Here is a 14,365-nt window from a genome sequence, read left to right on the forward strand (position 1 = left end):
AATATCAGATGAAATCAAGAGACAGAACTAAGACAGACAAATAGACTCAAAATAAGTATTAAAAGTCAAATATGTGGGACTCAACCTTCTAGAATGAGCAACAGTTCACCAAAATAACACCACGTAAGTTTTTGTTCTATGTCTCAGAAGTATCTTTTCTTCACTTAAGAACCTAACTGACTTGGGTTCAAGTTGTAAGCAATGTCATTTTTTAAGTTTTATTAAAATGATGGATCTTGCAGATGGACAATAACATTTTTTCATGGGTTTTATATAACCAATTAATATTGATAGATCCCTTTGGTAACTAAAATGAACACATTGAATATTGAGACTGCAAATTTGTTTAAGATACATTCAGAAATGGCATTTGCCTGCTGCATGTTAAAGTTAAATTTGAGTTAGTACATTATTTAAAATCATTGGATTGTTCCAATTTGACTGAATTTGGATTTATAACAGCTGAGACAAGAAGCTACTTCTCAAAATCTTCTACATCTTTAACCAAATGAGGTATAGAGGCTGCTGCTCTAATTTAAGAGAGTTTCCTCCAGCAGCACAGAAACATCTGAATACCACAGATGGTTACAAGAACGGTAGGCTTACCTCATCCTGTACAAGATAGCATCTGTAAAACTGTGACACCACTGACACCAACAAAATTAACTATTAGAAGTGGTGAAATTAGCCAGTTCATAATCATACTGTCAGCTAGAAATGCAGCTCCTAAACGCAGTGTTCTTTTGACAGCAAATGTACTTTACTGTGAAACTTCAAAGTACTCTTTTGTAACAGAAACTTAAGTCAGAGTTGACCTAGAAATGGTCTGGCAACATTACAGCCAGACACCGAGAACAGACACCGAGAAACCAGTCTAAGAAGAAATCCCATCCTGTAGGGAGCTAACAGCCCTAAGTGACAGCTAACCATTAGGCTATGAAGACAACGGATGCTATCGGCTCCCAAAACAGGTTAAAAGGTAAAAGAATACTTCATTCCCAAACTCTGTTTAGGAAAAAAAAATAAAATTAATAAGCAGAAAGGCTATAATCTTGTATAAGGACTGGATGCGTACCAGAAAGTTCTGTTGATGCACTTCAAAACATATGACAGTAGCACTGATCTATTCTTCACAAAATGTTAAGAGGCAAAACACAAAGACACCGTTCATTTAAATCCAGTTCAATACAAAAGCTCTTTGTGTAGCTAATACGAAAGTGAAACTATTAAGAACTTCACAAGCATGTAGCTCTGTTTTGGTAATTCCTATTAGAAACTGTTCATATGTATCAGTAAATCACATTTAAAGATGAATTATTTGTCACTATAATGTATCTGACCCATGATTATGTATTACAGGAAAAGAATAAAAAAAAAAAAAAAGCTGTTTTAAAACCAAGGCACGATACTTCCTGCCCATGGTCACTGATTATTTGAGATTCCATATGATGATAATAAGTTCCCCTCACCACTCCGCAACTTCAGAAGGGCTCTTGGCTGAGGTCTCAATGCTTTTTTACCCTTTTCTACTTGTCTTACTGAACCAAAATGGAAGACAAGTAGACTCACTCCATTTTATTATTATTGCAGCTTGGCAGAAGAGTTCCTCATTTTGTTTTAAAATATAACCCACAGTACTTCAAAACTAAATTCTCATTTCAGTTATACATGTATAACTAGAGTAACATTTGAATTAGAGATTGTTTTTGTAATAAACTTACTCTGCTAATACTTGGTTTAATAGTTACGTGTAAAATGTTTTAGGAAACAAAAAACCAAACCTTTATGTACTAGTAATTCTTACGCGACCACTTCTTAAACAAATTTAATAAAGCAACATACCCCTAAGTACTCAAAAGTATTTGCTTTTCTTTAAGAGCACTGGGAGGCAATTGTTAAGAGCTTTGTTAAAGTATGGCTCATCTCTTGAAACAGTTCACCTCTGATAAAGGACAATTCCAGGTGAATCCAAACGATGAGAAGTTCCTAAGCCTTGTATTTATATATAAATGTACTGTTCACTCACAGTAGGCTAAGTCTTTGAAAAAAAAAATAATCTCCATGTTTAATTGCAAGAAAAACAATTCTCACCAATAAATAGGGGTGTCAATAGTTCCTTAGGAACTCCCTCTGGTTTAGAAATATAAATCATGTTTTTGTAGCATAAATCTCACCTTCTAGGAAACCAGTGTGGTCCAGTAGGTAAAATAGGGACTGGGAGAAAAGCTGGGTGCCTAATCTCCAGCTCTGCCACTGACTTGTTGTATGACCAGGGCAAGTCACTTAACCCTTCTGCACCTCAGTTTCCCCATCTGTAAAATGGGGATAATGATACCTACCCACCTTTTAAAGTGCTTGATAATCTAAAGATGAAAGGTGTTAGGTGAATGCTAGTAACATTGTTCCATAGTGACATAACTTAAGGCCAGAACCTCACTTTTTCAACAGGATTATAAAAAGGTCAAAAAAAAAAAATCAAAGAAACTTATCTGCTTTTTTTTGGTGCATGGACACTTGGAAATTCTAAATGCCTTTGTCTAGGAAAAGAACAACAATGAAATATATCCAGAAAGAAATAAAGTTGGCATTAAAGACTTCTTCTAAACCATTTAATAATAATAATAAAAAGCAGCTTCATATATCATACCTGTTAAAGCTGCTGGTTTGGACAATGTACTATACTGGTTTTGAGTAGATATTACACTTTGACGAGGACTTAATGTGGGTGAAGAGACCAGTGAAAGCTCCTCTATAATAATACTGCTTTTGGGATGGTTTTTAGGAAGTTCATTCAATCTCTGTTCCAGTGAATACTTCAAGAGGTCCAACTTCTGGCTTGATTCATTAAATCTTGCTTGTGCCTTTTTAAAATTAAAAAAAAAAATGAAATATTTTTTTTTTTTGATCTTGGAAGAACATTTAAAATAAAGTGTCAGAAATTGTAATGATGTAAATTACTTCTGAAAGTGCCTTTCTGTCGGTAACTTTCCCAGATCCAAGTAATTTCATCACATTTTTTGCACCTTCTGCTACAGCATACTCTATCCTAAAATGATGCCGTAATTCTTCCATTCGGAGTTCAAGAGGGCTTATCACAGGTTTCGCTGCAAAGAGATATGAACAAACAATCTTCATTGAAGCCCATGCCCATGTTTAATTTCTTTAATATTATTCCCTCCCCCATATAAACAGAGGGGAGGAGAGGAAAAAAAATGAAAAAAGGAGTGAGAGATGCAGATTTGGTATCAAAGAAAAGCTTGAAGTATGTCATAAAAGCAACAGTGAAATTTTAAGCATCTGCATTTGAAGGAAGAAATAATTGATCAGGGCCTCAATCCAATAAACAGGTCCTACTCCTTGAAGAGCTGTAATTGCTAGAGTTTGCAAAAAAAACCCAAACATGTCTTCAGGGGAGTTAAGGGACAAAAGCCAAATCTCCCAAACATCATTCAGCTGGCAAGAAGGAGGTTTTGAGACTGCCACATTTCTGAACCATGCTCTGAGGATTTATCTTTCAAACTGCTCTGTAGCTAAGGAGATCTCTGGTCGGTTTCTGATAATTCTCCTGCTTCACATGAAATCACAGGGAATCTGGCTTCTGCCAGCACAGAGAATGTAAGAGGTCCCATACACTGCCTTCCCCAAATGGTTTGGGTTAACCATTCTAATGCCCGCTTCCTACAATGTTTAGATTTCCTAAAAATAATTAGAAAGTTTCCTGGATATATTAATTTCTGTTTAAAGCTCTAAGAGTAGCAGGAACACAAAAAGGCATTTGAAAGCTCTTTCTCGCTTGAGTACATTTCTTTTTCTTTTGAACAAATGACATACATAATCCATGTGCTAAGATGGGTTGTTAAAAAAAGCCAGAAGTGTTGTAAATACAAAAACAAACACACAAAATCAACCCCCCCAACCCCGACAAAACAAAACCCACACACAGAGAAGTTTTTCATTATCTGGCCCTGATTACAAGCATCGGCATACAACTTCAATACTCAGAAATGCATATGAATAAAGTTCAAGACTTAGAGATGTACCGATATGCCCCCAATTTTATAGTACACTCATGCCATTATAGCTCAGGGGTAATATTTTTTTTTTTTTTTTTTTTTTTTTTTAAGATTTCCATAAGAAATGCAAATTTAAAACTACTTCTGAAATACAGCATGAGTGTTTCAAGTCAGGGTGTTTTAAAAACACTGATTTTTTTTGTTGTTTTTAAAACAGTTGTTTACTACTTAGTCTAGCCTAAATACCCATAAAGACAGCAAAAATTCACCTCCATCTGTGCTCCCATCAGTAATAATAAGGTCAATCTATTTAAGCATGACAAGCAGGCTTTGTACCTGCATCAGATTTTTTTTTTTTTTAGGATAGTGAAAAGATTATATGCTTTAAAGAAAACGACTAGTTATTGTCAAGACAAAAAGCATGCATGAAGGGAGAACGAAGACCACAAAGCAAAACTGGACTGCATAAGGTATAAAAAAGATGATGAAGAGAGACTGTATTTCTCTTCATTAAGCTTAAGGTATTTTGCTTCAAGTCAGATGTATTTGGCATCCTAACACACACAATGGTATGCCTAGTTTCCGATTATTTTCGGTTCATGCAAGTTTTGTCTAACATTCCTACTAGAAATTTATGATAACTCCGTGTGCATATGGGTACATATCTACATGGCATTCTGACATTAACGATTCATATTTCATTTCTACTCCATCACCGTTATCAAAAGCCAATTCATTGGTCTGGACTGCCTGAAGGATCTGCATCCTTATAACTTCTATTTTTGTCTTGCTGTCCTGGAGCATCTGCTGAGCTGTGGCAAGAAGTTTTCGATCCTATTGAAACAAACAAACCAGTTAATATCATAAACTCTTCACGGAACAAAACACATTGAAAGCTTCAAAAACCACATGCTTTAGGAACAAGAACTAAATCTATGTAGTTCATTTGGTATAGCTAACCAATTCAACTCACCACATTAGGATATTAGCAGAAATTAAGTTAGGACAGAGGCATATTCTGGTTGATTAAAGACTACAAGCCACTCCCATGGAAACTGTATCTGTTTAAAGCTGAATAAAGGAGGCATGATCTGGCAACATTACATGTGTGGATTAATGTTTTGTAAGCTGATACTAAAGAAAGGACAAGATATTAAGTGCAAAATCCCTCCAGGCTATGTAGAATGACCCAAATCTACTATGAGTATGATAACTCTTCTAATAGACAAAATCCATATAAAAATTATTGTACCAATTCACTTGAGCTGATTTTCAATCTTGAAATTAGAAATACGAAGTTAGCTTACATAGCACATTATAAAGAAGTCTGCTGTATGTTTTTCTGAACAAATCAAAGCTGAAGATTTTTTGCATTAATAAATACATAATATACGAGGGTTACTTCATTAGCTATTTCATCAGCAACTTAAAAGTACAGTATTTTTCATCTAAATAAACTACACTAACCAATTTTTGTTTTCAAAAGCAGTAACACAAGAAGCAGTTTAGAAGAAAACATTTCTGAAGATGAATTTTCAAACTAACTGATAACCCCATTTCATTGTCAGGAGCACAGCCAGCCATCCACATGTTTCTCAGGCATACCATTTTTGTCCTCCAGCTACTGGAGATCTTACTTACAATGGATTATCAAATGGTTCTTAGATGTGGAACTGTGCATGTGCTTCTACAGCTGCTGCATGGCTCTCCCTAAATGTTCTGGGAGTTACCAGATAACTTAAAGGTGATCTGACTTGCAGTAAGAATAAAAAAGGGGTATGAGAATTTTAAGGCAGTCTGTTTGTCCTGTCTGTGCAGTGCCAGTCAATCACAGTAACTAATAGTAGTCAGCACAGATGAGTATCACACTTGTTATAGCCCAAAGGGTATTTTAGTTAACTCATTTTGTAGCCACTTTATAACCTCATTAATAAGTTACTTTCCCACGGACATGGTTTACACTTATATTTTTAATTTTACAATGAAGTTATCAATTATTTAAGAAGTTAAAGAAATTCAATTCTTCCCCTTACCACAACCAAGACAAAGAACTGCAGTGTAGCACGGATGCCCAGAGCTAGACACACTGGCACAATGAAGTATACTATGAGAAAAATCTCTCTGCTGAGAAGAGAGAAATTTACCTTCATAGAGCTCCATTATGACCTTGCACCTAATATATTACTCACTCAGATATTTTAATGCTACCCTATGTTCTGCAGGGTAGATACACCAAGATATACACATGAAGAGGCTTCAGCTACATGGGGAGAGATTGTGTCTACTCTGCATACCATAGCCTCAGATCTCTTGGTTTTAAGCTCTAGTATTAATTTCAGAGAGATACCACTATTTTTCATATTTTAAGATTCCACGTTAGCTATCCAATTGAGTACACCGAATTTCCTAAATGAATGTCTTCTGAAATACAAATGTCAACTTTTGAAATAACCACTGTCTACAGCAGAGTATACAATCTAATTAACAGATTACAAGCAACTCTAGAATCCTGTATTAAACCTTAGCCGTGCATCATTCTCACGTATAAATATGCTGTGTTTCTTTGTCTGTATCATCACTTTTATTTTATTTTTATCTTGCTGCTCTTGATTGTCCCTCATATCCTCTTACTGCAATGAATTTGCTTGCTCAGAGGCAACATCAGCCCTTTAATGTGTAAAATAGCGGTAATTCAGGATTATAGAGATATCCTTATGTTTTCAAGAGACAGAAAATCCCATCTTCAGAATCAAAATGGATATGTTACACTCAGCAGCTCTTCTAGTGATGGAGGCTGAATACAAACTATTTCAAGGCATGTCCCAAGCACAGAAGAACTGACAGTGCCTGTAAAACTGATCTGCAAAGCTGTCATGGGATCTCAGAGAATCCACACAAGTCCACGGAAAGATGATCAATATCTCAGAAACTCTTAAGTCTAAATAGGCTGAGCTGAATGTTGCTGAAGCAAGTAAAGTACAAAGGGAAAACCTTCCCATGAGGTGGTGGTTTTATTACTATTAACAGACTGCTTTTTCATTTGTAAGAAACAAATGATGATCTCCCTCCGTCAAATTTAGGTCTGAAAATAATAAAACAAATTTGACATTAGATCATATAGTACACTTGAATAAAGGTCACAAAAGAGTTTAACATGTTTTAAAGAGGGTTTCGCGACTACTTTGTAAAGAACTACTGCATTACTGGGGTTGGATTCAAACTGGGAATTTTCTGCCCCTTTTGCACACCTCATCCAGACACTTGAGCTGTTTTAAGCTCTGCTTTTTAAAACGTAATCACCATGCTCAAGCCTACAGTTTCAAACCTGCCAAATTAACTCACTACTGAGTATTCAGAACATGAGAGAATGAATACGCACCATTTCCATCCTGTTTGTTGAAGCAGCTGGCAACGCTTTTGTGTCTTCCAGCTTGCTCTGCCCAGTCCAGTTACTATATACACCCAATCTGGTTGGCTTATTTAAGCATTTATCAATTGCAAATAGAAGATTCAATCATCAATTGTAATTACATGCCTCAATCACAAAGCAAGCCAGAATTTATCTTTTCTACCTAGTCTGATCAAAGCCTGCTAACAATGTCTAATAGCACAGCCCGAGTGTTTAGTTAAGTTTTTTCAGGCTGTTATAAGGTTACTTACTGAGGGTTTATTAGGAACATAACTCATGTATGTCTTTTGATCCATTTGGGTCAGCTCATTATTATTTTTAAGTGTACCTGATCTTAAGTACATGGCCCCAGAGGATGTAGACTCCAGGGTTTACAGGAGCTGAGGGACTGTGGTGCATGGACAGCATTCCCAGGCCCTTAGTCATAAGGTGCACTCCAGATATTTCTTCCATCTGCCCCAGGCCAGTAGGTTACAGGTCACTTTCAGACAAGGCCACCAAAGTACCAGCTGGTTCAACAGAAGTGCTGCTGGGACAGAATGAGCTTGATGCACCTACCGTACATCTAATCTCAACTCATTTTTCTGGGAGTGAGCAGCATTTGCTGTGATTTTTGCGAGATGTAAGAAAATCATACAGTAGGCAGATACAAAATAATGTGCCTCCACACCAGTCCCTAGCAGAAATTCACTCAGAAACATGAAGTTCCTTTCCAATGCTTTTTGGTTAGTATCAATTATAAGGAGTAGCAATGCAATTCACAGATGTCTATTCTTCAAGTCAAACACTTCTTTTTAAAAAAGTTTACTGACCCAGCTAGGTGTTGGGTCAGCCAGTTAAGAACTTAAAACACTTCAATTTTATTTACTGTTGTCTGGACACAGAAACATCTAACCAAGCTACTACATACCATTTGTTAGATCTATGCTTGTGTTTCCCCTTAGTTAGGAAATTCACCTCCTCAATGATTTAGCAAAAGTAAATGGAAAGAACAGGTAATGAGTGACTAATGAAGGGTAAAGGGGCAGGTAAGTAGAGGACACCCTCCCCCCTGTTTTTCTCATTTGAGAACTATGACTCCCTTATACTCATAAAATATGTTTTTTGTTTTGTTGGCCTTTTTTTTTGTGGTTGACTTTTTTTTTTTTCATTTAAAAGGTTTGGCTTGTCTTTCAGTTGAGTTAAGGGATTCTTAGTGTATGATGAATTTTATTCTTCTTCAATTTATAGTTAGGACTATGTAACAAGTCAAACCCATCTAGGGGTTAGCAAACACTCCTTACCCTGCCTCCCTGGAGAACTTCTGGTGCTATCAAGACATTGAGCGCAAGTGAGCAAGTGTTTAAAATTCAGATCTAGAAATAAGTGTGGCTTTATTTTTAATTTCAGTTTGATGCTATCAGATGCTACCTCTAGAATACCACACTTCGTAAAAAAGAAAAGTATTTTTATGTGTATTTTACGTGCATGTGTACAAATGCAGATTATAACAACTCTATCAGAATACTATATACATCTTATTAAAACAAATATTTGGTACAAATCTTTTTACTGCCAACTAAAACTAGACGACCATTTCAGAAGCATACTTGGTGATGCTGCCTTTTGTGTAATTATCATGCACATTACAACTTTAAACTAATGGATTTTTTTTTTAGTGGACCTAGGAAAAGCATCAGACACCAGTCAGTGCCATAACAACCTTTGCTGCTAAGTGAATGGCACAGGATCAAAGATTACTAGCTGTACTGAATTTAGTAAACCAGATTTGTTATTTAGGTTGGACAAATTGATAAAACAATCACTTGAGTGGGTATGAAACCACAATAAAAAATGGTACAGTAATTTGAAGCAGATTTGACATAACTACTTAACAAAAATATACCCCAAACTAAAAACACTGAAATTGCATAGTGTTTATATATTGTATGTTCACACTACAGCAATATGAAAATCTACAATCATTTCATGTTCTTTAAGCATTCCAAAGCCTTACCTTTGAAGAGCCATTGGAGTACATCTGTATCATATTTTCTGCTCCCTGTTTTACCTTCAGTTCTATATCCAATTGCTTCTTTAAGGCCATCAATCTGTTGTTAGTAGAAAAACGAGGATCGCTATTTGGAGTATCAGGAGTCCTAGGACAATCTGTGAATTAAAGGTAAGATGTAACGTATGCAGAAAAAAAAAAGAAGAAAAAAAACAAACCCCCAAAACCAATCCCCTCCCCCTAAAAACATCCTAAACTTTTCTTTTTGATTAAGTTATAGATTAAACAAAGCTGGAACATCATACTGAAGTATTAAGACTGACCCTCCTGTCCAGAGCTACTTTGCAACAGCACTGCAAATGCTGCTTAACATGAAAAGCCTCACGAAAGCCTGGTGACTCCTACACATGTCCTAATGCACATGAATCACTTTGGGGAGTGGTGAAATAGGCAGGTTTGCAGCTAGGTCTGTTTTCATTTCAAAGGAGATTTATTTCTTCTGAATGGCTTGAGTCAATAAAAATGCAGTTTTCCATTAAGCTTTCTTACACTCCTGATTTTAAATCTAAGTGTTTTAAAACCAAACTTAAGACAATAATATTCAATACTAATGAGCATGGTCTAAATACAGATATCAAGCAGACCCTCATCGGTTCTAGTGTGAACACTGCAGACACTGTGAACAGAACACTGTGAACACTGCAGGTTTATGTCAAAAGTAAGAATAGATAAAATGAGCCTTTTCCTTAGTCATAAAGCTGAACAATTTTTGCTCTGGAACTGTAAGAGAATCCTGGGATAACTGGATATATAGGCAGACAGGTTATTGAACAACTGTGATCTGTGGGAAGGATAAAGCTTTTTCGTTTGACATATTACTGTGGTTAGATCTTCATCTTGCTGGATTAATTTAATGGAATGAAAGTTAGTTTTATCAATCAAATTATATAGCCCAACTCCTTAACTTTTCTGTCCTCCTGCAGAAAAGTCTGTATTCACTGTTTCATGTTTCAGCTTCTGCAACATGAACTGTTAGCAAACTGAAGGTAAGTGGCCACCGGACTACTCCTAGTGCTTAACTATTTCCAACACGGACTGTCCTTTTAGCTAATTATCTTCCCTAACAGTTCCATTGGATTCTCTTTCAAACTTTTTGTAAGAGCATAAATTATGTCCACTGTAATGTTTTTTGTTGTTGTTGATTTCTTTTACCCTAACAACTGAAAGAATACCTTCTCTATGGGCAAATGACATTAGTTGGTCTCCTGGAAGATCATATTTACCCGATACCAACAGTACAGTCTTTTTTTCCCAATTTTAATTAATTTTCCTTGAATTAAAACTAGGATGATGGATTAAGTTCTTGAAATCCTCAATGATTAGAAAACACAGGCATTACACAGGTATCTTACAAATTGTTAATTATGAGGTGTCATGGGGAGGAGGTGTCTTATCTGCCATTTCATATTTCTTCCGTAGAAGCTTCTGATAACTAGTTTGGAGATTTAATACATTTTACTGTCATGTTTGCTGTCTGATTTCCTCCTAAATTGCAACCTTTGCTGAGGCTACATACAGATTTCATGTAAGGAGAAGTTTTAATTTCCTCTGCTGCTAATTCGCTCTTTACTGCAAGCCACTTTAAGACTCTTACTGTACCCTCACTACTTAAAGGTTGTACAGAAAATAACAGATGTTTAAAAAAAAATTTTAAAAATATGTGCTATTCCTCATCTTTTTTGTTGTTCATCCTCTCCTCAATGTTTTGGCTTGGTTTCTCTATGAAACACTGCATTTGAACAGCTTTCCCTTAAATCTGTTATTAATAAAACAAAGATTAACAACACACTTTCCTCTCACTTGTGTCTTCACATTCAACTAATTCTCACCTAATAATCTATTCAAAATTAGACAAAACGTGAAACTTGAAAGTCACAGTGTCAGGTCTCCTTGTAAAGTAGATTAATCATATAAATAAATATTTACCAACTTCAGATTTATGATGCAGGCCTCTACCACTTAAAGATCGCAGCCTTCTAATGAACCCTGGGAAGGCTGTGGTGCTCCTGAAGTCTGTTTTCACAGCTTGTAAAGATGCACACAAGCAATCTTCCTTTTCATTAAAACAACACTCAAGTTGCAAGTCAAGGACTAATTAGAGATACCACGGTTCAGGCTGCCCAGGTAGCTGTTATTATCTCCCTTTACGTGTCTGCACTGTGAAGGTGTAACCACATCACTTACCTGGGTCACCTCAAGAGTTGGTCTGCACTTGTGGACCTAAACTCCCCTCTAACGTTTAGTTTAAATAGTTCTACTATATGCTTTGTTAGCAACCAGCAGCAAAGGAAACTTTTCTGCAGTATGGACTAATTGCTAGGAAGAAACAATTTTGTACTTTCAGGCATAATAGCTGCTCACTAAACTCCCGAATATGGAACAATATAGTTTCTTAACAAAGACTTTTTGTTGTTTTTGTTTAAGGACGGAGGGGGGGAGTTTACCAACAGCTTTTCACAAAGTGAGTTCCCCTCCTCCCTTACCCCACTACAATTCAGTAAGCAGCCTGGGGCAGCTTCTTATAGAAGAATTCAGATTAAAGTTTTAAGTCAGCCAGACAAACTGGTCCTATTATGGAAAGCATTGACAATCTTTGCAGTAGCACTACAAGCTACATCTGTATTAGCTCTTTCCCTCTCTCTTTGTAATGTCTGCTGAGGTTGTAATCACTTTGGTATGGCTAGTTCTCTTATCTATTTGTGTAAAGCACTACAGAGGGGCTCAATCTCATCGGGAGACATATAGTCATCTTCATAATACAAATAAGTAATAAATTCATGCAGATAATTGCAAGCAATGGGATTTATTTATATGCTTAAACAACAGTTAAATACTCATACCAAATTGATATTTCACTCAAGTAGGTAAGTAGGGAATGGGGAAAACAAGAGATTCTCCAGTTTGCCACATTTCACAGAATCACAGAATGTTAGGGATTGGAAGGGACCTCGAAAGATCATCTAGTCCAATCCCCCTGCCTGGGCAGGATTGCCTAGACCATATCACACAGGAACGCATCCAGGCGGGTTTTGAATGTCTCCAGAGAAGGAGACTCCACAACCTCTCTGGGCAGCCTGTTCCAGTGTTCAGTTACCCTCACCGTAAAGAAGTTTTTCCTCATATTTATGTGGAACCTCCTGTGTTCCAGCTTGCACCCATTGCCCCTTGTCCTGTCAAGGGATGTCACTGAGAAGAGCCTGGCTCCATCCTCATGACACTTGCCCTTTACATATTTATAAACATTAATGAGGTCACCCCTCAGTCTCCTCTTCTCCAGGCTAAAGAGACCCAGCTCCCTCAGCCTCTCCTCATAAGGGAGATGTTCCACTCCCTTAATCATCTTCGTGGCTCTGCCGCTGGACTCTCTCTAGCAGTTCCCTGTCCTTCTTGAACTGAGGGGCCCAGAACTGGACACAATATTCCAGATGCGGCCTCACCAGGGCAGAGTAGAGGGGGAGGAGAACCTCTCTTGACCTGCTAACCACACCCCTTCTAATACACCCCAGCATGCCACTGGCCTTCTTGGCCACAAGGGCACATTGCTGGCTCATGGTCACCCTGCTGTCCACTAGGACTCCCAGGTCCCTTTCCCCTACGCTGGTCTCCAACAGGTCTGCCCCCAACTTGTACTGGTACATGGGGTTGTTCTTGCCCAGATGCAGGACTCTACGCTTGCCCTTTTTTTTTTTTATTTGTTGGTCAATAAGGACAGTACAAGACCTGTCATTTTGGATGCATTCAAGTTCAATTTTGCATAGGACAGCAAGAGCTTTGCTGGGGTATGGATTAGTGCCCCTAGGCATTTTCTTCTTGACACTGAATATAAGTGAAGTAACAGATGTATTTCAAGTGAACTTGACTTCATTTCAAGTAACTAGCACGTTATTTTTGCTGAACAACTACGAATGTTGTTGCTTAACACTAATGAGTTTTGTGTGCCTTGTTAGCACACATCCAGGCTGCTAGAAGAGCTGCAGTACTGCTTTCCCAGCACCTGCGATATCCTGTTTTCACGAAAATATATTCATAAGACTTAAATTAATAGTGATGGTTTAACTGATTTTTTTTAAATGTCCAGCCTGCATCAGGACAATGGCATTTTTCAGTCTGAAATGTTTATCTTAACCATGAGCTTTGCTCTTCTGAAAACCTTTCCAGTTTGAGTCTTTGCATAGTGCTCACCTGCAAACACTTCTTACTTCTAAATTGCCTTTTACCAGCACTCCTGTCTAAATTATATTTATTAGAGTAGTGACAGAACTCTACTCTTCTGAGACTGTTGCTCACTCCTTGGGGATTCTTCCCCAGATGCTAGGTACGCTATTTCTTCAATAAGCTCAGTGTGAAATCTAGGATCCCATGTAACTTTCTGAATTTGGGTTCCCAGATGGTACTGCAGCATGCTGCTAAGCTACACAATTAGCAGCAAGTGCCCTTTGGTAAATAGTTAATTTTAATCTTATTTGAGGATATTTAATTGTAGTTAGCTTCATCAGTGTTATACCCAACAGAAATACCTGTGATGTACATTTTGATGTTCCTGGAGCGGGGGGGGGGAAGAAAGAGGCATCATCAGGCTTTTCTTGGAGTCAGACGGTTGCATCAGCACTTGAACTAAGCCATCAGTAAGTCCAAGGCAGCAGCAGACATTCTGCACTCAGAAAACATCCAGCACTGACCTCCTGGAAACTTTTGAAGTTGAACTGAATTTCAACTGAGTAACGGCTAATTCTAACTACTAAACAAGTGACAGAAGATTGTTTCAAATTGCTTCAATAATGTTATTCTACATTAAGATTCCTAAAAGTTACCATGAAGTTCCTACGGATATGAGCCTTGCAGGTGGAGTCTGCTGTCTATAAGTCACTACCTCTACCAGTTTGGTTGCTACCT

General features: G+C 37.2%; 1 protein-coding gene across 5 annotated transcripts in view; it reads right to left on the reverse strand.

Annotated features, from left to right (window-relative positions):
- The window catches only part of PKN2 (protein kinase N2), a 57,701-nt gene that overhangs the window by 14,264 nt on the left and 29,072 nt on the right, over positions 1–14,365 (reverse strand). For all 5 annotated transcript variants that reach the window (XR_011048628.1, XM_068406124.1, XM_068406125.1 and 2 more), the window contains 4 exons: positions 9,419–9,570; positions 4,730–4,847; positions 2,959–3,104; positions 2,648–2,861 (listed from right to left, as the gene is read on the reverse strand). Coding sequence is in view for 4 of the 5 variants with exons in the window: in XM_068406124.1 (XP_068262225.1) it covers positions 2,648–2,861; positions 2,959–3,104; positions 4,730–4,847; positions 9,419–9,570 (630 nt within the window). In the remaining variant the exon portion in view is untranslated. The remainder of the gene's footprint in view (positions 1–2,647; positions 2,862–2,958; positions 3,105–4,729; positions 4,848–9,418; positions 9,571–14,365) is intronic.

The sequence above is a fragment of the Nyctibius grandis genome, chromosome 8, assembly GCF_013368605.1.
Source record: "Nyctibius grandis isolate bNycGra1 chromosome 8, bNycGra1.pri, whole genome shotgun sequence".
Classification (NCBI taxonomy): domain Eukaryota; kingdom Metazoa; phylum Chordata; class Aves; order Nyctibiiformes; family Nyctibiidae; genus Nyctibius; species Nyctibius grandis.